This window comes from Lepidochelys kempii, chromosome 1 (genome assembly GCF_965140265.1).
Source record: "Lepidochelys kempii isolate rLepKem1 chromosome 1, rLepKem1.hap2, whole genome shotgun sequence".
NCBI classification, from domain to species: domain Eukaryota; kingdom Metazoa; phylum Chordata; order Testudines; family Cheloniidae; genus Lepidochelys; species Lepidochelys kempii.
Window position 1 is genome coordinate 124,759,270 of NC_133256.1, and position 26,224 is coordinate 124,785,493.

Genomic DNA, 26,224 nt, shown 5'->3' on the forward strand with positions numbered 1-26,224 from the left:
CTCTACTGTAATACCATGCAAACAAGTTCACACACTAAACTTTCATCTCTTTCTCAGCTCACTCTTTTTTATAACCCCCCATCACTCTTTTGTTTCACCAGAGATGCCACCCTCACCCCTCCCTTCATTTTCTTTTCATGCCTCCTTCCATGCTGCCACCTGACCCTCACCCATGCCTGGAATAATGTTCCTACCCCAGTGTGCCAAGCACCCACCCTCCCTTCCCTCATACCCCTCTGGAAAGCCCAGTCTTTCCACAAGGCCCACAAATGTTAACTCACTGCCATATAGCTCCATCACCACCCTGATTGTAAAACAAACAACACATTTAAAGTTATCACTCTCCTCTGGGTCTCCCAGGACATTCTCATTTGATAAATACGCTTAATTCACCCCGATGGTGCAGTGGGATGGAACTTGAGGTCTTTTCAGTGCTTGAGGAGCCAGGCGGCTTCAATGCCATCCTAGCAACCCCCTTCCTCAGAACACCACTCTCACTACTGCAACCCCTCCATCAGCTTGCGTAGGATATGTGGAAGTCTGCAGTGGGTCAGCTATTCTGGCAGACTCCCTTCTCCCACTTGCTGGAGCAGACACGAGTGGTAGCCAACATGCGTGGTGGTGGGGTGCGATAGCAGCATTTTGGTGGGAAGGAATAAGTTCAACGGAAGGAGGAACAGACCTACATCAAGTGAATGCATGTCAGCACCTTGACCCAGCCAGCCCTGCAAAGTGCAGGGAAAGGTGTTCACAGATGGACGGGAAGGTGGCGAGAGTGCACTAGCTGTCATGCATACAGGCTGGGGCAGAAAGTGCAGGTCATCCTGTGAAAAGCACAAGCCAGCAAGAGTGGAGGTGAAAGTGACTCTAACATGTTGTGCTTTTTGTATTCTTGGATGGCTGGGAGCTACCTTGGCTCAGCCCCAAGGGCTGCTCTAACTTCCGGCCTGGCTGCAACAACCCCAAATTACTGTCTGGTGTCCGAGCATAGCCGGATGGCAAAGTGCATGAGCCACAAACACTCTAGGACACCCCGTTCTTTCCTCAGGCCTGCTCCTGTGTGGGGGCTACATTGAGAGGCAGCAGAGGGTCGTTCTGTTGGCCTACACAGCTCTGGGGATTGCTGGTGAGGCAATCTGGCTGGTTTTCAGTCCCCAAGTGGCATAAAGGGGCCAAAATACAGCTCAGAATCAAGAGTCAGGCAGTTTTGTGATCAGCACATTTTCATAATAAAATATTCGCTTTTCACTAATCTAAGACTATCCTTAATGAATGAAAGATAACCAACCTTTTACTTTTAAGTCTGTACTCAGTAAAATAGGATTACAATTGTTTGTGAACTTTGCAGAGACTGTAACACAGACAGGAAAAAAAAAGTTAATTTTTATTTGTGTAATCCCTAAGAGCCTCTGACAGTCTGCAAGACAAACAGTTTTAATTATTCCTCCTTGCTAAATCACTATTCTCATAATTTCATCAGAAAAAGTAATGTATTGTCTACTACACAGAAATCAGCACAACTGGGATTAAAAGGAGAGCCATGTACCCTGAGTACCTGCAAATTAGATCATCATCAAACTGACAAATTCATCTTTTTGCAGCTCTGTCCTGAGATAACATGACATTTAAAAAACAAAGACTGTTCTAGTCATTCTGGGATTTGTGGCAATTTAAAAGGTTGAGGATTTCTTTTCAATAGTAATGAAAAAGAAATCCAAAGAACCCGTCAGCTATTAATAAATACTATACAGCTGTTACATGTTGCTGTAAAATAAGTTACTTATTTTTCTTAATCTGAACCACTGGTGCATGAAAATAACTTTAAAGCTAATCATTGATAATGACTGTGCTTAATGAGTAGGAGCTCCATTCTGAGGAAAAAAATGGCTCTAATTCATAAATAATTCCTGAAGCCATGAAGCATATGAAGCTACACCCACAAGCAATATGCACGCTATTTAAGAGTTCTACAGTAATATTTGCTTTCCTTCTTAGATTGAGGTGCATTTTTTTCTTTGCTGTGATACTGCGAATATATAACAACTCGACATTAGTTTGAAACATAAATGAACCTATGTGGTTTGCAGTTGATCAATCTCAGTGGCAGGAGTGCTTAGAAGTGTCACTGGGATACTGTGGATTTGGCACTCTGTGTTGCACTGTTTATTCCGAGGGATGTTTAATGACCACGAAATAGACTTCAATTTTTATAGGCCTGGCTCATCACTGCATTACTCGAGTTTTATGTTGGTGTTCCTCCTCTGAAGCCAATGGAGTTATTTCAGCATGAACCTGGAATAACACAGTGTGGAGGAATTTCTATGGCCTGGGTTATATAGGAAGTCAGATTTGGTGATCACAGTGGACACTTCTGACTTCGGAATCTATGACTTTATGAATCCGGTCCTATGTCTTTTCCAAAAGACAGGCCTCTCCAGCAAAGCAATGTCCCAGATGCACTGGGCCACTGCTTGGAATAGCTTGAATGACACAAAACCACTGGCGTGTCAGTGAATCTGGCCTAATGGCTCCTAAGGACTTTGCTACACTTGCGAGTTAGAACGCATTAAAGGAGCCCTGGGCACACTAGCTCACTACCTGTCCACACTGGCAAGGCATGTCGAGCGCTCTGACTCCGTGGCTAGAGCACTCCTGGTACCCCACCTCAGCGAGTGGAATAACGTTTAGTGCGCCCTCGCTGGAGTGCCCCAGCGCCAGTCTGGACACCCTAGTCTGTTAGTGCACTCTGATCAGCCTCCAGAAGAGTCCCACAATGCCTGTTCTAGCCACTCTGGTCATCACTTGAACTCTACTGCCCTGCCCTCAGGTAACCAACTGTCAGACCCACTCTTTAAATTCTCTGGGAATTTTGAAAATCCCCTTCCTGTTTGCTCAGCCAGGTGTGGAGTGCTCTCAGCTAATTTTTCCAGGTGACCATGCCTCCACGCGCCAGGCGATCCCCAGTAGGAGCAATGGCGAGGTGCTGGACTTCATCAGTGTTTGCGGGGAGGAAGCTGTCCAGTCCCAGCTGCACTCCCGCTGTAGGAATTACGATACCTTTGGGCAGATATCAAGGGACATTATGGAAAGGGGCCATGACCAGGACGCTCTGCAGTGCAGGGTTAAAGGGAAGGAGCTGCAGAATGCCTACTGTAAAGCCAGCAAGGCAAACAGCCACTCCAGTGCTGCCCCTGCAACCTGCCGTTTCTACAAAGAGCTGGACGCAATACTTTGGAGCAACCCCACCTCCACTCCAAGTACCACCGTGGACACTTCAGAGCCCAGTTCAACAAGGCAGAAGGAGGAGGAGGAGCAAAGTGGGAGTGAGGGTGCTGAGGCAGGGGAAGACGCCCCGGAATCCCTAGATGCATACAGTCAGGAGCTGTTCTCAAGCCAGGAGGAAGGTAGCCAGTCGCGGCGGCCGGTGCTTGGGGAAACACCAAAAGAGGTTCCCAGTAAGCGGCTTTTATTTTGGGAAGGAAGTTATTCGGCCCGGGCTCTTGGGGCGAGGAGGGTTAGGGCTGCATGCATGCCTAGATGCGGAATAGAGTGTTGATGTGCTCTCTCACATCGGGGTAATCGGCCTCAGTGATCTCTTCAAAGGTCTCATCCAGAACTTGGGCAATGCGCTTGTGCAGGTTTCTCGGGAGAGCCACTGTGGTCCTTGTCCCAGCAAGGCTAACTTGTCTGCGCCACTGTGCCATGAGGGGCAGGGAGACCATTGCTGCACACAGGCAAGCTGCATGTGTGTCAGGGCGGAAGCCGCATTGCAGTAGAAGACCCTCCTTGCTTCCCAGGTCACCCTCAGCAGCAAGATATCTTCCAGGACGAACTCCTGTGGAAAATGTGGGGACAGTGTTCAGTATAGGGGCCCCCTGCAGCTGTTGGCTCTCCCCAAGGCACAGAAACCCAGAGGACAGTAGAGCTGTGAAAATCAGTCATGCTTGACCCTGTGCTCACTGATCATTTTGGGGCTCCTGTGGGTTATGTGCGCTCACTTTGGGATGGGCAAATTATGCTTTTGTGTAGACTGTGCTTGCCCTTAAGTATGGGGGAATCATTGCTCTGTCTGGTGTGACCAATGCTGTCTCTGTTTAGTGTTGCATTTTTGCCTTTACAGATGCAACCTTGAGATCTCAGCCATCCGTGTTATCACTGGCCGAAAGACTCCAAAGAATCAGAAAGAGGCTACGTAGAAGCAAGGAAGACATGTTGCATGAAATAATGCAGCATGCAAGTAATGAAAATCAAAAAGAGCAGGAGTGGCGGGACAGTGAAAGGAGGATCCGCCAGCAGAATGAGGAGCAACGGCACAAAAGTATGGTGCTCCAGCAGCAAAGCACGGATCGGCTGATAAGCACAATGGAATGCCAAGCGGACTCTATCCAGGCGCTCATAGCCATGCAGGCGGAGCATTACCGTGCCTGCTCCCCTCCTCCCCCCCACTGCAGCCCTTGTCCCAAAACGCTTTCCCTTGTGCCCCCATTTCACCTCCAACCCACTTTCCCCCACATCCGGGTTCTTACCACCACCAGCTGCCTCCAACACCTGTAGCGTCACCACCCAGCCCTGAAAACTACGACCCTTACCCACTGCACTCGACCCCCATCACCATGCAGTATAGCCATCCCAAAGTGCAGCATTCATTGCACAGCACTCCAGACAGGAAGGCTGAGTATGACAACAGGACATGCACAAATCTGTGATTGTACCGTGCCCCACCCCACCCCCTTCCCCTTTCTGTTTCCCAAGCAGTTGTGTTTCATAGAATCATAGAATATCAGGGTTGGAAGGGACCTCAGGAGGTCATCTAGTCCAACCCCCTGCTCAAAGCAGGACCAATCTCCAACATTTCTTTTCAATAAATGAATTTTCTTTTCAATAAATGGATTTTTTGGCTTTGAAAATATTCTTTATTATTGCATAAAGTAAAAGATACCTTAGCCCAGGAAAGAAACAGGCACTGCAATTCAGCTTTGCAAACACAGATTCCTACTAATATTGGAACCACTGCACTTCACTCCCGTGCAGGGCACCAGACATTACTGGTGGCTTTCAGCCTTAAATTGCTCCCCTAAGGCATCCCTGATCCTTGCAGCCCTGCGCTGGGCCCCTCTAATAGCCCTGCTGACTCTCTGAGTTCCATGCCTGAGTGAATCGTTCATCCTTCCCTTCACAAATGTTACGGAGGGTACAGCATACAGATATAACTGAGTCATGCACCTTTCCAGTTCAGCCTGCATTAATGTCAATGAAATGCCCACGGTAATCCACAAGCGCCTGGAGAACCATAGAGAAATACCCCTTCTGATTAATGTACTCTGAGGCTAGGTGGGCTGGTGCCAGAATTGGAATATGTGTTCCATCTATCGCCCCTCTGAAGTTAGGGAAACCCATTTGTGCAAAGCTAGCCACAATGTCATGCATGTTACCCAGAGTCAGGTTCTTCTGAGCAGGATGCGATTAATGGCCCTGCAAACTTGTATTAACACTATTCCAACGGTCGACTTCCCCACTCCAAACTGGTTAGCAACAAATCGGTAGCTGTCTGGAGTTGCCAAATTCCAGATTGCGACGCCACCCGCTTCTCCACCGTCAGGGCAGCTCTCAATCTCGTGTCCTTGCGCTGCAGGGTGGGGGCGAGCTCCTCACACGTCCCATGAAAGTGGCTTTTCTCATCTGAAAGTTCTGCAGCCACTGCTCGTCATCCCAGACTTGCATGACGATGTGATCCCACCACTCATTGCTGGTTTCCTTAGCCCAAAAGCGGCATTCCACTGAGGTGAGCATGACCGTGAATGCCACAAGCAATCTCATGTCATATGTGTTACTCGAGTCGATATCTTTGTCGGAGCCCTCACTGTCACTTTGGATCATAAGGAATAACTCGACTGCCAAATGTGACGTGCTGGCGAGACTTGTCAGGATACTCCTCAGCAGTTCGGGCTCCATTCCCGCAAACCAAAAGGGAAGACAGAGCATGCAGTACAAAAAATGTTGAAAGATGGCACCAAAAGTGGATGGAAGCACAGGGATTGCTGGGATGCAAATCGATGCATCATGGGGTGTTGGGACAGGACCCAGAATGCCCCGCCCCCTTCCCACAAGCCACAGCGTCAGAATGGGAGGAGGTGCTCTGTGGGATAGCTGCCCATAATGCACCGCTCCCAATGCCGCTGCAAGTGCCGCAAATGTGGCCATGCCAGTGTGCTTGCAGCTGTCAGGTGGACAGACTGCAGCGCTTTCCCTACTGCGCTCTCCGAAGGCGGGTTTAACTCAAAGTGCTCTACATCTGCAAGTGTAGCCATGCCCTAAGAGTATCCTGGAAGAGAGGTTTATCACTGACTTAGTAGGTGCTCTGTTACTTTCTGAATCATCACTAACACTTCTTAAAGTATAACAGGCCTAATTCTCTAATACGGCCTTCCATCTTGGGTGGTCATTTACACCTATGTGAATCCAGTGCAAAGCGGTCATAAAACTAAAAAAGCTTCCAAATTAGAATTCTCTGTTCACTTACAACATTAGTAGAATTTTTCACACATAGTTCCCAGTTATAACTGACTCCAGGTTCAAGGCAACATGAGAATCAGGCCTTTCAGGTATTTTCTTATAGGTCTGCCATTCAAGTACTCACCATGCCAATCAGGCCTTTATCTATATTATTTAGAACGTTAATATCTGCTCGTGCACAGGCAACTTCTTTGTTAACATCTGCACTGAACTATAATATGGTATCAACATCTGGTCTTAGGGGGAGATTTTCAAAGGTACAAAGGTCAGTTAGGTGCCCAATTCCCACTGGAGGGCAACAGGAGTTGGATACTTAATTTTACATGTGCCCTTGAAAATCTTCCCCTGGATACTTTCCTGATAGTCACAACGTTGACAAGAAAAAATATAACTGTAAGATAATAGAGGGAAAAACCTGTTTGGTCTTTTAAAAAAATGACTGCTCTTCTAGTTTAAAGAAATGCAGGGAATACTCTGTAAAAATCCATAAATGATCTAGCACAATGCAGAAACACTGCTCAGAAATTTTAAAATATAATGTTTAAGTACAAATGTTTGTATTAAATGTGTCTTTAATGAGTAAAGAATCACAGGAATTGGGTGTAACTGTTATGATCTTCTCTGTCAATATAATCAAATTTGAGTTTGAGTTTTAATAATTAGGCAAATATATCAAATGAAAAATGATACCCATGGGTTTGTCAATAACGTTCATTTCAAACACAGGTCTTGTCTACACAGAAAAGCTGTACTTCTTCACTATTTCCGAATGGTATCAAATGTAGCAGGCTAGTGGGTATTAAACCTGAGAGAAGAATATCAATAATACTGCAATGCCTTGTTTTTGGTTCTTTGTTAATTCATTCATAATGTGAAGGGCACGGCAGGAAGCTACTATGCTACCACAAAGCACATATCTGGGCACCTTGCACTGTCTGCTCCCAAGCTTCTGGCTTAACTTAAAGAAAAAGTTACAGTCATCTTTCTTGTTCTAAGTGTTGTTAGCAGACCTGGCACGACGTGTTTCATAATTAAAAAGCCCCACTGAAGAGCTTTTTTTGGTTGCTTGGAATGAAGGTGAGCTGATTGCTTGTCAGATGTACCACAGATCTGCCCTTTCTTTTGATTTGAAAGTACATTAACTGGAGGATAATTGCAAGGTTTCTGCTCCATAATTTGCACTGACAATGACAAATAGTATGTGGAAGTTAAAGGATTGTGTAAGCTGCCAGCATTCTCAAGGCTTTGTCTTCAGTGCAATAACTACGTTTATACTGGAATATTCTTTAGTTTTGTAGGTGACTTAAATTTAATATATATATATATTTGCCACATTAGAATGACAGGTCACATTCCTGTTTAGCATATGGTAAAAAAATATAAATGACTCGGTTCATGGAGAAAATGCAGTATATGGAAAACAACTGAATATAAGAGTAATACTTTAACATGAAAACTACCTAGAATCGTGGAAGTCAACGAATGGCTACGCAGGTGGTGTCGGAGAGAAGGCTTTGGATTCTTTGACCATGGGATGGTGTTCCATGAAGGAGGAGTGCTGGGCAGAGACAGGCTCCATCTTACGAAGAGAGGGAAGAGCATCTTTGCCAGCAGGCTGGCTAACCTAGTGAGGAGGGCTTTAAACTAGGTTCACCGGGGGAAGGAGAACCAAAGCCCTGAGGTAAGTGGGAAAGCGGGAGGAAGCACAGGCAGGAATGTCTGTGAGGGGAGGGCTCCGGCCTCATACTGGGAATGAGGGGCGATCAACAGGTTATCTCAAGTGCTTATATACAAATGCACAAAGCCTTGGAAACAAGCAGGGAGAACTGGAGGTCCTGGTGATGTCAAGGAACTATGACATGATCGGAATAACAGAGACTTGGTGGGATAACTCGCATGACTGGAGTACTGTCATGGATGGTTATAAACTGTTCAGGAAGGCCAGGCAGGGCAGAAAAGGTGGGGGAGTAGCACTGTATGTAAGGGAGCAGTATGACTGCTCAGAGCTCCGGTACGAAACTGCAGAAAAACCTGAGTGTCTCTGGATTAAGTTTAGAAGTGTGTGCAACAAGAGTGATGTAGTGGTGGGAGTCTGCTATAGACCACCGGACCAGGGGGATGAGGTAGATGAGGCTTTCTTCCGGCAGCTCACGGAAGCTACTAGATCGCATGCCCTGATTCTCATGGGTGACTTTAATTTTCCTGATATCTGCTGGGAGAGCAATACAGCGGTGCATAGACAATCCAGGAAGTTTTTGGAAAGCGTAGGGGACAATTTTCTGGCGCAAGTGCTAGAGGAGCCAACTAGGGGGGGCGCTTTTCTTGACCTGCTGCTCACAAACCGGGTAGAATTAGTGGGGGAAGCAAAAGTGGATGGGAATCTGGGAGGCAGTGACCATGAGTTGGTTGAGTTCAGGATCCTGACGCAGGGAAGAAAGGTAAGCAGCAGGATACGGACCCTAGACTTCAGGAAAGCAGACTTCGACTCCCTCAGGGAACGGATGGCCAGGATCCCCTGGGGGACTAACTTGAAGGGGAAAGGAGTCCAGGAGAGCTGGCTGTATTTCAAGGAATCCCTGTTGAGGTTACAGGTTACAGGGACAAACCATCCCGATGAGTCGAAAGAATAGTAAATATGGCAGGCGACCAGCTTGGTTTAATGGTGAAATCCTAGCGGATCTTAAACATAAAAAAGAAGCTTACAAGAAGTGGAAGGTTGGACATATGACCAGGGAAGAGTATAAAAATATTGCTTGGGCATGTAGGAATGATATCAGGAGGGCCAAATTGCACCTGGAGCTGCAGCTAGCCAGAGATGTCAAGAGTAACAAGAAGGGTTTCTTCAGGTATGTTGGCAACAAGAAGAAAGCCAAGGAAAGTGTGGGCCCCTTACTGAATGAGGGAGGCAACCTAGTGACAGAGGATGTGGAAAAAGCTAATGTACTCAATGCTTTTTTTGCCTCTGTTTTCACTAACAAGGTCAGCTCCCAGACTGCTGCGCTGGGCATCACAAAATGGGGAAGAGATGGCCAGCCCTCTGTGGAGATAGAGGTGGTTAGGGACTATTTAGAAAAGCTGGACGTGCACAAGTCCATGGGGCCGGACGAGTTGCATCCGAGAGTGCTGAAGGAATTGGCGGCTGTGATTGCAGAGCCATTAGCCATTATCTTTGAAAACTCGTGGCGAACCGGGGAAGTCCCGGATGACTGGAAAAAGGCTAATGTAGTGCCAATCTTTAAAAAAGGGAAGAAGGAGGATCCTGGGAACTACAGGCCAGTCAGCCTCACCTCAGTCACCGGAAAAATCATGGAGCAGGTCCTCAAAGAATCAAACCTGAAGCACTTGCATGAGAGGAAAGTGATCAGGAACAGCCAGCATGGATTCACCAAGGGAAGGTCATGCCTGACTAATCTACTCGCCTTTTATGATGAGATTACTGGTTCTGTGGATGAAGGGAAAGCAGTGGATGTATTGTTTCTTGACTTTAGCAAAGCTTTTGACACGGTCTCCCACAGTATTCTTGTCAGCAAGTTAAGGAAGTATGGGCTGAATGAATGCACTATAAGGTGGGTAGAAAGCTGGCTAGATTGTCGGGCTCAACGGGTAGTAATCAATGGCTCCATGTCTAGTTGGCAGCCGGTATCAAGTGGAGTGCCCCAAGGGTCGGTCCTGGGGCCGGTTTTGTTCAATATCTTCATAAATGATCTGGAGGATGGTGTGGATTGCACTCTCAGCAAATTTGCGATGATACTAAACTGGGAGGAGTGGTAGATACGCTGGAGGGGAGGGATAGGATACAGAAGGACCTAGACAAATTGGAGGATTGGGCCAAAAGAAATCTGATGAGGTTCAATAAGGATAAGTGCAGGGTCCTGCACTTAGGACGGAAGAACCCAATGCACAGCTACAGACTAGGGACCGAATGGCTAGGCAGCAGTTCTGCGGAAAAGGACCTAGGGATGACAGTGGACGAGAAGCTGGATATGAGTCAGCAGTGTGCCCTTGTTGCCAAGAAGGCCAATGGCATTTTGGGATGTATAAGTAGGGGCATAGCGAGCAGATCGAGGGACGTGATCGTTCCCCTCTATTCGACATTGGTGAGGCCTCATCTGGAGTACTGTGTCCAGTTTTGGGCCCCACACTTCAAGAAGGATGTGGATAAATTGGAGAGAGTCCAGCGAAGGGCAACAAAAATGATTAGGGGTCTGGAACACATGAGTTATGAGGAGAGGCTGAGGGAGCTGGGATTGTTTAGCCTGCAGAAGAGAAGAATGAGGGGGGATTTGATAGCTGCTTTCAACTACCTGAAAGGGGGTTCCAAAGAGGATGGCTCTAGACTGTTCTCAATGGTAGCAGAAGACAGAACGAGGAGTAATGGTCTCAAGTTGCAGTGGGGGAGGTTTAGATTGGATATTAGGAAAAACTTTTTCACTAAGAGGGTGGTGAAACACTGGAATGCGTTACCTAGGGAGGTGGTAGAATCTCCTTCCTTAGAGGTTTTTAAGGTCAGGCTTGACAAAGCCCTGGCTGGGATGGTTTAACTGGGAATTGGTCCTGCTTCGAGCAGGGGGTTGGACTAGATGACCTTCTGGGGTCCCTTCCAACCCTGATATTCTATGATTCTATTGATAATTGAGAGGGACCACCAGAACATGCAGAATGCCTTAGCCTGCTGAGTTTTAGATTCATATCTTATTCCATGATAATGGCATTGTGTAATGGTTGTAATAAAATGCCTGCAAAGCTCTGTTAATACATATTCACCATCAACCAGAGATACAAGCTGATACCAGGAGTTAGGCAAATAGAGAACTAGAGCTACATGTATTCCACTGTGATATTTCATGGCTACCCTATGTGAAAATAAGTGATTTTTTTTACGCAGCAGAGAAATGTACATGAACAAAAATTTCCTGGTGCAAATGAGTCTGCAATGCAGTGATGTTTGCCAGAGGAACTGTGCCTATTTATCTCATACCTTGGAGAACCAATAAGGAAGATGCATATCTCAGTGACATGATTCGTAAACAGATGTTTCCATCACAAATATAAGAGAAACCCTACATGCTGCCAAGAGCAATGAAAAGTGCATGAGGGATTAGTGAATTGCATCTAAATTTAGGGCCGTTTAAGAGACCTATGCCTCAGTCTAGTGTACCATTTATTTCTTGACTGTTCAAATTTTCAATATAATCCAAAGGATTTATCATTTTTAAATCTAGACATGGATTTACATCGGAGGACAAACATATAGCTCAGCAATTCTGTGGACTGTTAATACATCTTACCTGTCACAAGGGATCAGTAGCCAGGGGTTTACCACAGGCCTATAACTTGGAGTCCAAGGGCCCACGAGAGGCTATAAACTCACCCTGCCCTGTTTAAATTACAGTATCATGTTTTTAAAAACCACCCTAAAAACCACTGAAGCAGCACATTTATTTTTCAGTTTTTTAAACGTGTCCATCACCAATTCTCTGTGTGTATATAAAAACGACTCAAGATTTAGTGTTACAAGCATCAGTTCAAATGAAGCAGACTCACCGTACTAAAACAAGAACATAAAAATACCTCTCCCAGCCTCTCATACAAAAGCCTGAACATAATGATGGTGTTTTCTCGGTGCTCTGGAGGTTAACAAATGCAGGCTTATTCAGCCCACCGAGAGACATGATTCTAGAGTTAAGGATACTGGACAAACACCTCCCTTTAACCCTCAGGCAGTCCACTCTAGCAACGGTTAGCCAGAGTTCATGAGCTGACCTCAAGTGTCACAGCAGGGTACTAGAAGAGCTACAATCTTTCAGGGAGCCACAAATCAAACTACATACGTCTTGGAAGATCAAGATCAGCACTTGACCTACACCTGGTAACGAACAGCAAACCAGGGAAGCTTATGGGAGCACTAATGTATTTCAATCAACCTGCAATCAACCCCTCCACACAGCTTGGCCTCTGAATTATGCGCTAGCTGAAGTTTCTAAGGAACCTCCAAGGACTGCCCAATCTCCAGGAGCACATTATGGTAATCCAAATAGGAAGTGAAAAAGGCAAAAGTACCTATTGCTGCCACGCATCCCAGTTTACTGATACAAATTTGTTCTATGTAATGTCCACAGCTTTCTTTAACCTGAAAATGAACAATAAAAGTTCCTACTTTGGTTGAAAGCTGCTCAACTCAGATCTCTATTCACATAGTCCAGTACTTTCCACTATGGTTCTATATCAGTACTGTGGGAACCAGCTCTTCTTGTCAATTGCCAACAGGAAGAACTATTATTCCGAAAAGCACAACAGAGAGAGATAGGTCAATAAGCAGGACATCTGGCTGAGGTTTTCAAAAGGAGGAGCTGATTGGTTTGAAAATCAGGGTACTTATTTAGGTGCCTAAATATTTACTTGGGGCCTTACTATAAGCATCCTCCCCCCCTTTTTGGTCAAAAAGGCAATGAAAGAATGGCAGAGAAAACAATGTGATCATAAAGAGAAGGATTTCCAGCATGAGAGAAGAAAACAAAACTTACCCCTATTTATTTTGGTTTATGACAAGTCAATAAACACCTCTGTGCTTGTCAATTCCCCCATTTATGACATATGCTGGCAGTAAGTACTGTTAAAATGTCAGCCTTTGCCGACAACGATCAAAGAATGGTTCTTAGAATAGGAAGTGACTTGCACAGGATTCCACTGGTAAATGCTGGCTTTTTATGGCAACCACTGTAGGACTGCCACAGTCCTGCTATATCCCAGCCTCTAAATTCTGATGCTTCAGATGCCTTGTCATTTTAGTGTCGAGAGCATGAGTATAAGCAGAACACCACAGCTACATCATCACACGTGCTAGTACGGTGTGGGAGCACTGACGGTCCCGCATCTCCTTTAGATCCTCTTCTGGAAGTATATTGAGTGACCCAGAGATGACAAATCTAAACATCTTGCCATAAACACATTTCATAGTCTATTACTTTTTAAAAAGCTGGAAATCTATGACCCATTCAGCAGTTCATGTTTGACCTAATGCAGTGCAGACCTTTCAGAAAGGTTACACAGCCAAAGCACTGGGAGAAGGACACATTTACAGTATGTAGGCCGTTAACAATAGCTGAAAAAGAGGCTCGGCCTGAATGAAAACTGACTGAGGACTGAACGTATGGTTGCAACTGCATTTACAGTGAAAATTATTCAGAAAAGTGATTAGATAAAACTGCCACCTTCTGACTTACCAGATTTACTTTCAGCATCAACAGTGGCAAAAATACATTTTTCCCCTTTTTAACTTCTGTTACTCTGTAGAGCTGTCAAAGGGAGAGGTGGCCCTTTAAGGGGGTTGGGGCTCAGCTGCACTGGTGCCAGGGTAGAACAGATATATAAAAGGGTCACATGATGCATTGCATAGAGACATACACGTTAGTTCCCAGGGGGACAGCCTGGGAAGTGCAAGTCTGTAGAGAGAGGAGCCGGCTAGGAAGGTTTGGTGAAACTTTTGTGTTATTTTGAATTTTACGCTAATAAACCAGACTCCCAAAAGTGAAGAGTTACTGAGAAAACACCCACAGTGCAAAGTTTTCTTAATTAGAGAAACCAAGGCAGTGGCAAGCCCAAGAGCCAGACTGGGTAAACACTGCTTCTACAAGAGTCAAAAGAAAGATGATTGTGAGCTGAATTCTATTCTGTTTTGTGCATCATCAGCCTGACTGTTTACTTTACTATGGACTTGTCTACATGGGGAAGTTAACTGCAGGCTAAGTTTACAGGTCTGGCATGTTTGTAAAGTGAATACACTGGATATGGACAATAAACATGGCATTCCACAATGCCATCTTTACAGCCACTCTTCAGAGCAAAGCTACTCTTTAAAACTTACTTTGAATGGCTCATCTTATTTTCAACAGATTAAATTCCAAAACTGAGAGTCTCTCTCTTTCTGCCTTTAATCATCTGAACACAATATGCTGCAAGTAATATCACAGAGTTGTTTTGGAAAGCAATGCTTCCTAAAAGCTCAGCAGACAAAGATATTGAATAAGGTTACATTAGAATCAGAATAATATCATGTATCAAAACATATGCACCACCCCTGGCTAAACCATTAGTAAAATGAAGAAAGGATTTTAGGTCAAAGGTTACAAGCTCCATAGCTCAAGACAGCAAACCAAAAATACCCCAAACATTTTGGGCAACTCTTAATTTTTAAAAGCATGTCTGGACACTGGACTGGGAGAGACATCTCCATCTCATTCAGTGACAGAGAACTAGCTCAGTCTGAAAGAGCCACAACCAGCACAATTGTAAATTCCATCCCTGGGAAGCTGTGCAAGCACATTGTGGTTTTATTGTATGTTGTTTAGGACTCATGCAAATCCTCTGTCATTCGTGACCTGCATTTCCTCCCACACAGCTGGAACATGTTAATGGAGCTCATTTGTGAGCTTACGCTTTCCAACACTAAAACTGGGACTGCCAAATGTAACTATGTGCCCTGTGAAGACTTACAGACACTGATATATTTTGAAGGAAATATTTGAACAGTGTAATAATGCATATAAACTGACAAGCTAACACTCACCTGCCAATATGTGTATTGACTACTTGTAACTATGGGATGCCCAGGATTATGGTACTCTTGGAACACACAGCTAGAGATATTGGGCCAAATTTTGTACTTAATTACACCCGTGAAACTTCATGAGCTTCAGTGAGTTTACCTGAGAACAGAATTTGGCTTATTATTTGCCATTTCTTACAATATATTTAACTCAGCCACCTATCTGATCTTTTAATACTTTAGTAGCCTTTTTTGTTTTCACATAGTCACAATGTAAATGCTTTTGTTTGGGGCTTGCAATAAATCTTCTGTGCAAGTAATTTATATTATCTTTACTCCAGGGAAAGCTGGTCAAAGCACCTCTTGTGAATTTAGCTTTTTTCCTGTTCACAAATCATGTGCAAACTGAGCCTAATTTTTACAAATTTATTTGTTATACATAAGAATTCACTGAATAGTTTATGCATAAGTTTTCAAGGATGACCAGTGTAATATCTCCTTGTGATCAATTTATTTATATTCACCTTTGATTGCCTCACCGGCAGCAACCTACAAATTAAGTCCAAGGATAGCTGAATCTGGCATTCCAAGCCCCAACAGAGCTTCAAAAAGCCACTATTTAAAAAAACAAACAACAACTTGGCCTGAAAATCATAGAATCATAGAACTGAAAGGGACCTTGAGAGGTCATCTAGTCCAGTCCTCTGCACTCATGGCAGGATTAAGTATTATCTAGATTTAAATGTTTACTCCTTCCTCTGCAAGTGTGGAAGTTACCCCCACCCCACCCTGAATTATACCTGCCTCATGCCCAGAATGGACTAGATTCAGTCCTGTACCAATATTTCTATTTAAACAAAAGTGATAGGGTTAATGGCTAGCGCTGTAGGACCAGACATGGAAACTTGGAACCACCGGAAAAGGGAATTTCTCTACTTTCCAGTGGAACCCAGCAATTGCTGCTTCTCCTTGAAGGCCTGAGATAAAGATTCAGAGTTTTGTCTGTTTATCTATAGAAACGCTATTTTAGATTACATATAGAGTTTTTTTTCTGTCATGCTTTGAGCCCTGTACACTTGGATTCATGGTAACTAAGGCACCAGGCTTTACAGGCACAGAGACTCGGGGCGGGAGGTGAGAAATGGTGCCAGTAACTCTCCAAAACATTCCAAAAATATTTTTTCTGTCAAATAAGTGGCACACGCAGATGGAATAAGTTTTATCAGCATCAATTTGGCCTGGCTGCCACTATGTGTAAGTGGCAACATAGTAGGTGAGTTATGCAAGTCGTGCCCAAACGAATGCTAGCAAACCTGTAGCTCTGTGTAAGCTGGCAGGCTTATCTCTCTCACCAACAGAAGTTGGCCCAATGAAAGATATTACCTCACCTACTTGTCTCAGCAAACCTGTAGATCACACCACACCTTCATGTAGTTTCTATCTGCACACACCCCATCCAAACTATTCCTCTGCATCTTCCCTACTTTTGATGATGTTGTCCCAGAACTGCTCCTCCACTCAGGGTAGCATGACAGGATTTTTTAGTGAGAGGCCAATGGCTTTTTCCCCTGCCTCACAGTTGTGCCTCCTGATGGGGTGCAGTGAAGACTCGCTGATACTCTCCCTCTTCTCTGTGGCTGGATGTTTCAATTAGAGGAATACTGGGTGGCTCGCTCTCCTTCTCCACAGGTGGTGTCCTGGCAGCTGTCCTAATGGGAGAGCCTAGTAGCAACCACTCTCTGCCCTTTGGCCAATGGATTAAAATGTAAAACACCTTCTATTACCTCTGGAGCTGGAGGCCAGCACTATCTACAGCTTCCCTGCCTGAGTTAGGCTAGGAAACTCCTGCTTTGGAATATGTACTATGATGTTGAGTTCCTGTTGGAATGGTTATTTTAAAGTTGCTGGGATTTTATTGGATTGTATAATTAACTGAAGATGTTAGGGCACGTTGCAAGGTCCTAGGTGTCTTTTTCTAACATTTTAAATAAAAATTAAAATATGAATACTGCCACTAGGCCACTGGGACAGCATTCTAATAAAGTCTTAATGAAATGAAACTTGCCTGAAAAAGATGGTAGCTCTCTACCAGAGCACACTGCATTGCAAGGCGTTAGACACACACAACTATGAGAACATATAATTATAGTATTGTTGCCACAACACCTATTGCATTGTTAATGTCGTTTGAATGAATAATGTCACAGATCTCTAAAAACTAAGCTGTCCTCCTGGTGGTGGAGCAGAAGCATGATCCTGGAGGAGGCTTGAAGTCAGGGATAGCCTTGCATTTTGTTTTGGGGGCTACCTAGCAGAGACCAGACATACTACAGAAAAGATAACACTTTCTATCTGGAGAATGGAGAGAGGAAGTAACACAACAGCAACTGGAAATCCTCTGTTTCACAAAGTGACCCAGAGAAGGGCACTCTGTGTACAGACGCGCACAAAGAGGCAGTAAGAAACTAAAACTTAGTTTTTTGAGCCACTTGCTACCAGAAAGGGAAAGCATGAGGAGATGCATTCCTCAGGGAAAAAATAATTAACTTGCTGTATAGACACTCATTTAGATTTACTAATAGCCATGGATATTCCTTATTTGTTTTTAAAACTCTGTTCCATAGAGTCTTGTTTGTGGCTAGATTTTATCCAGATTTACCCCAAACCCTGTTCTTTTATCCATGTTCCTAAAATGCTGTATTTGAATTGGCATTTCCAATACAGCATTTCTACACAATCCTTCTTCAGAGAAACAAAGGAATGTTTAGAGTAGTCTCTTCTAAATGCTTACCGCCTGTAAGTTTCATTAAATGATCGTTTTGAGTTCAGATGCTAAGTTGAAACTCTATTTGATCCATTCCAAATGATCTTGTTCCATTAGCTGTAGATCCACTTTCATCATCAACTCTGGCAGAAGCCCCACTGATTGGAACTAGACTGAACACTCACTAGAAAATGTGTGATTGAAAACAATCCCACATTGGCAGGAGGGTGGACTAAATGATCGAGTAAGTCTTCCCCATCTCCAACTTCTATAATTCTGAATATGAAAATGTTTTCACCATCAGAAGAACTTGTTGTGTCTTCTCTTCAAAGAGATAATAATCTTTGGCACCTGCTGTAATGTTTTAAATGTTCTCTATGCCATATCCTGTCAACTATTGCCCATCCATTAAGGCACTACAAAGAGCATTTCTTCATTGATTTCTATGGGAATTGTATCTTTTCAGGTATGTTGAAAAACTTGCATTGGTAAAAATCAAATGAATTTGAGAGTTTATCCTTTACCACACAAAAGTTAACAATAAAAATCTTCTTTTATAAAAAACTAAAGCTTTGTCAATACACTCCTCAGTTGTTTATAACTTTCATCCATTTATCCTTGCAAACTTTTAACCAGAAGCCATTTTACATTGTACAAAAAAAATGTAGATTTATCTTGGATTTCCTTAGGCCATATTTCAGGGTAAAAAGAGTCATGATATTGTAGGGACAGACACTCCTAGAGAGTGGGTTTTGATGCTGATATATTGTTACTTTCAGCTGTAGAATTTAATTATTCTAATTCTGTACAGCTGCTATTAATATGTGGTGATTTGCTTGTCTTCTAACACCTCAAGCAGGAAGCTGAAATGCATTTGCTACATTCAGAGTGCCAAAAGGAAAAAGTGCCTCATTCTGAATAGCAAATGTGATTCTAAGTCTTGTGCAAAAATTCTGATGGCATGAAAGATAAATCCAATTTTTTTGGATTTTGTTTTCCAGCATCACTTGAGCATTTGTAAGATTTCTTAACGATAATTTAGAAACAAGTGAAGAAAACAAAGAAAACAAACAAACCCCTAAAATTAAGTTTATTTCAAGTTTTGGAAGAAATGGGGTAGCTCACTCTGACTGACTGCTATAGTCCCTATGCCTGACTACACTTTTCTCAATAACCCAAATCGATACAGGTCATGAAAGCTTATGTTCAGCCTCTTCTTTGCTTTGGATTTAATAGTCAGAAATTCTTATTTATATGGGACAAAAATCTATGACGGACAATCAACTGAGGGGCAACCTCTTCCTCAGTTTAATCCTTACAGGATACCTTGGAATATACAGGTGGTCTGAGACAGATGAACCATGAGAGAAGGCAGCTAGAGCTCCAGTGGCAAAGAATTTGAGTCCAACCAAATGCACCATACGGAGTTTTGGGAATCTTACAGCTGTGCAGAAAGCAATGAAATTAGTTCCTTTCTTCCACCATAGCACAATGAAATCCCATGCAGTGGAACTGTTTTCGAAAGTGGATATCATGGAGACTCCTCAGTGATTCCATACAGTGGTAGAATCAAATATTTCCTTCTGTAAGGAGTTATTATATTAGACTAGGTAATTTGGATTTAGAAACAACTTTCAAATTCTAAAGGGGAAGAGGCAGTTCTGGAGAGGACAAAATGCATCACCCTCTCTGCTTGAGTTTCAGCTAGTATCCTTCACTGAAGTGGTTGTGTTTGACCACAGAATTGATTATATTTTAGTTGTGGGTTTGATGAGAGTCCTGTTAACTAGTCAATTATTGTCCTGTTAATTTGTTATCTTTTACAGTTTGGGGCTGTGTTCCTTTAAACTGAAGTCCATTATCCATTACGGATTCTTAAGGGATAACATCTGATTGAACTCTAGAGAGAGTTCTATCAGGCTTTGTCTACTAGCAAGTCATAAGGCTGAACATCAATTTACATTTTAAAGAAGGAATACTTGGTTTCTCTCACACAGTGACATGGGTAATGGCCATGTATTGAAACCTCCTGCAGGGGGAAAAGAAAAAAATCTATAAACTGTATTGGAAATAGGATACTTAAAGAAGAAATTTTACAGTGGGGACTGGCAACCTTGACAGAAAATATAAGAGCGGCAGATGATCAGCACTTCTCAGGATCAGTCCCTCAGTCACTACCTGAGAGTGGACATTAATCTAGCATTTTTTATAAGATTAAAGGAGCTGGTAATACTCACTGATCCATGCTTTTACAGTGGTGCACATCACTGCAGTATGTTGGAGAGCAATTTTTAATAATGTTAGGGAGATTTTTTCTGAGCTTTATTCAGTAATCAGAAGAAAACATTTCATATGCTGTAAGCAGCTTGAGTTGTCAATACTTAAAGAAAAGTAAATGAATGTGCAGTGGCATATTTTTAAACTTGGCTGCTTAAGAGTTAAAATCAGGCACATAAATACCTGTTTTAGGCAGGTCAGGGTCTGTAGCTGCAAAGTGCTGAGGGTCTCCTGGGAGGTGATGAGCTGAGTGTGGCTGGCACCTCACAGGAGATATTTGTCTCTTCAGAAGTTTGGGCTCATAGATGTAAAAGAAGTGGATTTAATGCTAGTGAAGATAGTAATACAGTAAGCTGGATGTTTTCTATTTGACCTTCTGGGCCCTTAAATGGAATAAAACAAAATGGCGACAAACAAAAGGAGAGAATGTAAGAGGGGACAAAACCATTCCGTAATTCCTGTCTGGGAGCTATTTGGGCCGGGTGTACATCCATCAGTGTCAGGTTACAGTGGATGACGGAATTCCTGTATATGTTTACAAAGTGCTTTGAGAGCCTTTAGGATGAAAGGCTCACCCCGATATTAATATTAATAACAACCTCCCCATGTTCAATGTGTTGTTGCCACATAACCCTAAAAACCAGACTCACGCTTACCAACTCAGAAATGAAATTCTGGGGGAGGGAAGAAAAAACCCACAAAGAAATAAACAATATCCACTCTTGTTGCGTGTAACTAAGGGACCCAGTTCTGCCATCATTACTCATGTACTGTTCTGGGAGAAATTCACCCCTAATCAGAAGACTATCACGTATCATTTATTTTGAAGGCTTAAGTGATATGTTGCCCTTGTCTTGGCTCTCTGCATGGAGGTACATACAGTCCCACTGCAGTGAATTGGACCATATGTGGAATAAGCAGCAACTCAATGTGGGAAGGAGTGGCAGAATTTGGCCCCAAATAAGTAAGCATGTTGTCAAAAATTAAGCAATAAAAAGGAGAAGGTAAAGTAAGGTACAGTACAGACAGCTAATGAAGGGGGAGAGACAAAATTCATAGAGACAACTTTTATTATTCTGTCCTCCCTCTGCCCCCACTGCTTTACAGGAAAAGTGCAGCATTGCTACAAACAAAGAAAGTACATTCTGACTCAAAAAGCAACCCCTCAATTGCTGGATTCTCATTTCAGACTCTGTGAGTATGGCACTTCAAAGCAACTCACTATCTCTCCTTCATCTATTGATACAAGACAGCTTTGCTTTTTTTTTTTTTTTTTCAAATTTACATAGTGTAGTTGTATCCGTGTTGGTCTCAGGATATTAGAGGAACAAGGTGAGTGAGGTAATATTTTTTATTGGACCAACTTCTGTAGGTGAAAGAGAGAAGCTTTTGATCTTACACAGAACTCTTCTTCAGGTCTGGGAAACTAACTCAGAATGAAAAGGAGGACTTGTGGCACCTTAGAGACTAACCAATTTATTTGAGCATAAGCTTTCGTGAGCTACAGCTCACTTCATCGGATACACTTTCCACAGTATGCATCCGATGAAGTGAGCTGTAGCTCACAAAAGCTTATGCTCAAATAAATTGGTTAGTCTCTAAGGTGCCACAAGTCCTCCTTTTCCTTTTGCCAATACAGACTGACACGGCTGTTACTGTTAGAATGCACTGCTAAATACAAGAAGGAGCAGATTTTTTTTAGACTGGCATTTCCTATAAGGAATAAGAGGGAATGAGGGACTGCAGGAAGCATTACTATTACAGCTGTAAGTACTCAATTCCCTTTTGTGATAAATCCAAACTCACTTTATGTGTTTAGTGACATCCTATTTAGTTTCTAAATATCGTCAATATAGTACCAAAATGAGTCCCTTGACACAACAATAAAGCTGAGTGGCACTGAGTGCTGCAAACAATAAGATATCTTATTTCCTTTCTGAGAAAGAGAATTTTTGCTGTGACTCTGCACGGAACGCTGAGCTGTACTTAAACACCTTAAAGAAAATTAATGTTAGCAAGTGAGGTAGGAAGGAAACAAACAACAAAACTGGAGTCTGGCACTTTGAAAAGAAATGGCAGACAAGACATGAAATGTAGCAAAATGAAATTCTTTTAGAATGTTGTGTTGCATTTCATACAAGTGTTCCCCTTACAATTTTTGCTAGCAGTATGCAAGTGAAAAAATAAACACTATACTTAAAAAACACTATAAAGTGTTTCTAAAACATGGTTTTATTTGTTTATATTTTGTTTCTACAGCAGTTCCTTCAGACTCCAGGCCCTTTATAAAACATTAAAACTAACACTATTTCCATATCAAAGTTTTAAATTATTTTATTTTGTGGGACTGAGGATCTGTTCCTAGATCATCTAAAGTGGTTCATTTTAATTTGGAAAACAAACTTTTCCATTGGAATCAGGCTTAGTTCACTTAACCCAATCCTACCTGCAAAGCCGTGGGATGAGTCACAAGCAGAAAATTCTCTCTTCACAGCTCTTTTGTTTATATTAGAAAATTTGTACCAGTGTAATTAAACCAATTTAAAATTGATGTAGTTACACCAGTGCAAACCCCTAACAAAGATGGATTTCAGTGACATTTGAACTGGTTTAAGTGCATCTTCATTAGGGGTTTGCACCAGTGTAACAAGATCGATTTTAAATCAACTTAGTCACACAGGTTTCAGAGGAACAGCCGTGTTAGTCTGTATTCGCAAAAAGAAAAGGAGTACTTGTGGCACCTTAGAGACTAACCAATTTATTTGAGCATGAGCTTTCGTGAGCTACAACTTTTCCAGCATAGATCAGGCCTAGAAGACAACATGCAACTGGAAGCATGCATTCAAAAGAGAGCCACATCGTTTTGCATTTGTCCTGCCTCTCTCTTCCTTCCACTCTCCTGTACATAACATAGTGCTTGCATAGTGCCGTCCAGTGTGATGGACACCATCACATAAGCAAGTAGAACACACACTGCCATTAGAGCTTGCCTCTGGTTCTCAGAATGTGATCGGATGTGGAAGGTGCTTTATGAGAGCATTTTGCATATTTGGGCCTCCATGTTAGCAAGTCATTCCATAAGCTTACACTAAACTAATTTTTTTCTTTGGGTGTAATGATAATTTGCGTGTACAAATAATTCATATTACTCCTGGGGGAATTCTGTACCATTGCGCAATGCAGAATTTGCACAGAATTCCATGTTTTCCCTGCATAACTAGGGCTGCAGAGCTGCTGGCTTCCACTTGGGGCTGCTGGACTCTTCAGAGCCCAGCTTGCAGTGAGTGAAGTAAACAGACTGGGGGGATAGAGGCTGCAAGCTCTGGCTGCCTGGCTTGATCCTCATTCTCCTGGGGACTGGAGAGGGCAAAGGGTGAGGGATGGGCAGGGTCGTACCACACAACGTCCCATGGTGGGATAGTAAAGAAGCTGTGAGGGTGGGACGTAAAGGCTCTGGAGGTGTAAGTGTCTGGGCCGGGGGGTGAGGGGTTCCCTAAGGCTGGGCTCTGGGGGAAAGAGAAGGAGGTGTGGGTGTCTGGGATCTGGGGGTGCCCCATGGCTGGGTTCTGAGGGGGGAGAGAGGTGCAGATGTCTGTGCTTTGGGTGCCCCATGCAGCTCCCTCCAGCAAACGCCGCCTGGAACTGGGTTGTCTTAGGGGTTTATTTAACACTCTGCTCCTGGGGGAATCTTTTTTGTTGTTGTGTGTATTGTTGACATACCTGATAAATTATAAGAATAGTTGAAACTGGAGTGATTATATTGTGTTATTTTGACAAATAAAATATGCAGAATTTTAAAATATTGTGTGCAGAATTTTTAATTTTTTGGTGCAGAATTCCCCCAGGAGTATTCATATGTGTAACTACAAACAAAGAGACAGTAATGCCTTCCTCTTGATCTCACGCTGTGTCTTGTCCTTTCTCCATCGTCTAAATAAGTTCTCTGAGGCAGAGACTGACTTTATTTGTTCTGTGCACTTTATCAGGACTGAAACTATCATAATAAATAAAACACATAAATGATAAGCCTGAAAGTCTCTGTAGTCCTGCACAGACTGCAGCTCTAGCAATGCAAAAACATGACACCGAAATCATTAAAATAATCATGTACCTTGAAAAATAGCCATGCTGTCATCCACTTGACCACTTTTGTAGCCCAACAGACATTTTTGTAGAGCTCAGTGTTCACTACTCCAGGGTCTACTACATTAGCTGTCACATGGTTCCCATCTGAAGTTATGAGATGCTGTAGTCGATAGGTAAACAATACAAGGGCAAGTTTGCTTTGGGCATAGGCTCCATGGGGTGAATAAGAACATCTGTATAGAAAAGAGGGAGAGAGGAAAATAATCAGAAGAAAAATGTTATAGCACAGATATCACATGCATTGCCAGTTTGCTAAATTATGCGGTAGACAGCAACACAAGTAAGTAGGCACAGGAAAGCCTTATCACTTGAAAGCAGATTGCTTGTTATAGTTCTGGTGACTATTTCACTAGATTCAATGACTGCTTTATGGAAAGTATCTTAGATAAACATACATGTGATCAGAATCCGTGCTGCAAACAATTTAAAAGGTATCGTTTTTCCTGGAAATGCTGAAATATCAAGCCACAGAATGCCCCAGTCTCATTCCTCCTATTACTTATTTATTCTTTATACAACTGCAGCACCTATTGGGCCCTGATCACGGATGCATTATGTTGCCCCAGATCACAGTCTAGGATTATGACAAGATACAACAGGTGGATAGGCAGGCAAAAGTGTGTGATGGTTAGTATGGTGACAAGCTAATTAAAAGTTGTACTACAGAAGTCATAAAACCTTTAACATTGGAAGATAACTAGTTAGAACAACGGTTTAAATGGAGCCCATGACAAACGGCATATGTAATGTAAACATAAAACTGATAGACTCTATGTCAAAACATTTATGTTCAGAACCCATGTGCCCCTTCTGTGATTCAGATGTTGGAAGTTCTCAAATTCAAATTCCTCAAAGTCAACCTTCTTAGTTAGTAGTTGCTGATTAATCATGTTTCACTTCATTTTTTAAAATTCTGTCTGAATAAAGAATGCTACTGTCAAGCAAATTAGTAGGTATGTCACTGAAAATACTCCCCCAGATTGGGGTTTCAACATCACTTCCATGAATTCCACTTCCATGACAACTCTGCTTCTGTAATTACTGCAGACCTTTCATTTAATCTCTCAGCGCTTCACAGAGACAAGGGTAATGCCTAGGAAGATTTTCTGTGTTTTGTTATGCACAGAAGAGTATGTGCTGACTGAATGGTAACTGTTTCTCAGAATTCTGTTTACTCTTTATTTCCCATATCATACCTGGCTTTTAATGTTCTGTACACTTGACTAGTCAGCCTTGAGGTGGAAGAATAGGCCTCTAGCAAGCACTCTCATTTCATGTGGATTTATAAGTCCAGTGAAGCTATCTAACAGTTAGCAGTGCTGGATGCCAACAATGTGAATAATCAGGAACTTTCAGAAGCAACAGTGACTTTAATAGCCAAGTCCCTTTGTTTTCAGTATTTACCGATGTTTCTCGGAAAAATCCCCGGCTATTGAAAAAGCTAGTATTTGGATTTTACAGTTTTCATCTGAATTTTGGCTTTTGCAGGACCTGGGAATTTCTTGGAGAGAGACAGGAAGGGAACCAGGTCCTGGGACCTGAGACCACCTGACCACTGCAGCAACGGGCCCTCAGAGTGGAACGCTACTAGGGTGACCATATTTGAACATTCAAAAAAGAGGACACTCCACGGGGGGGGGGGGGAGGGGAGGGGTTGGGGAGGTACTTGCTCGCGCCCCCTGCCCCCAGCCCTGCCCCAAATCCACCCCTTCCCCTGGACGTGTCCGGGAAAATACAGACGTATGGTAACCCTAAATGCTGCATCCCATGAGTATTGAGTCCCCTTGCCAGACAGAATGTTCTCCTGATCCCAGGGCCGGGGGGAAAAGGGGGTTCTCTCTGACAGGGATATCAGACTCACAGGGTGCAGCCTTCTTCACTTCTTCTATTTAGAAAAGCTGGACGTGCACAAGTCCATGCGGCCAGATGTGTTGCATCCGAGAGTGCTAAAGGAGTTGGCACATGTGATTGCAGAGCCA

At 43.1% G+C, this 26,224-nt stretch overlaps 1 protein-coding gene across 2 annotated transcripts in view; it reads right to left on the reverse strand.

Annotated features, from left to right (window-relative positions):
- Positions 1-26,224, reverse strand: part of DHRSX (dehydrogenase/reductase X-linked) — a 224,544-nt gene that overhangs the window by 12,741 nt on the left and 185,579 nt on the right. Inside the window, exons 7-8 of one of the 2 annotated variants that reach the window (XM_073354104.1) lie at positions 24,211-24,418; positions 1,352-3,835 (exon numbers count right to left, since the gene is read on the reverse strand). In XM_073354104.1, the coding sequence (XP_073210205.1) occupies positions 3,566-3,835; positions 24,211-24,418 (478 nt within the window). In that variant the 3' untranslated portion in view covers positions 1,352-3,565. Of the gene's footprint in view, positions 1-1,351; positions 3,836-24,210; positions 24,419-26,224 lie in introns of those variants that run through there. The other variant, XM_073354095.1, reaches the window with a different exon arrangement.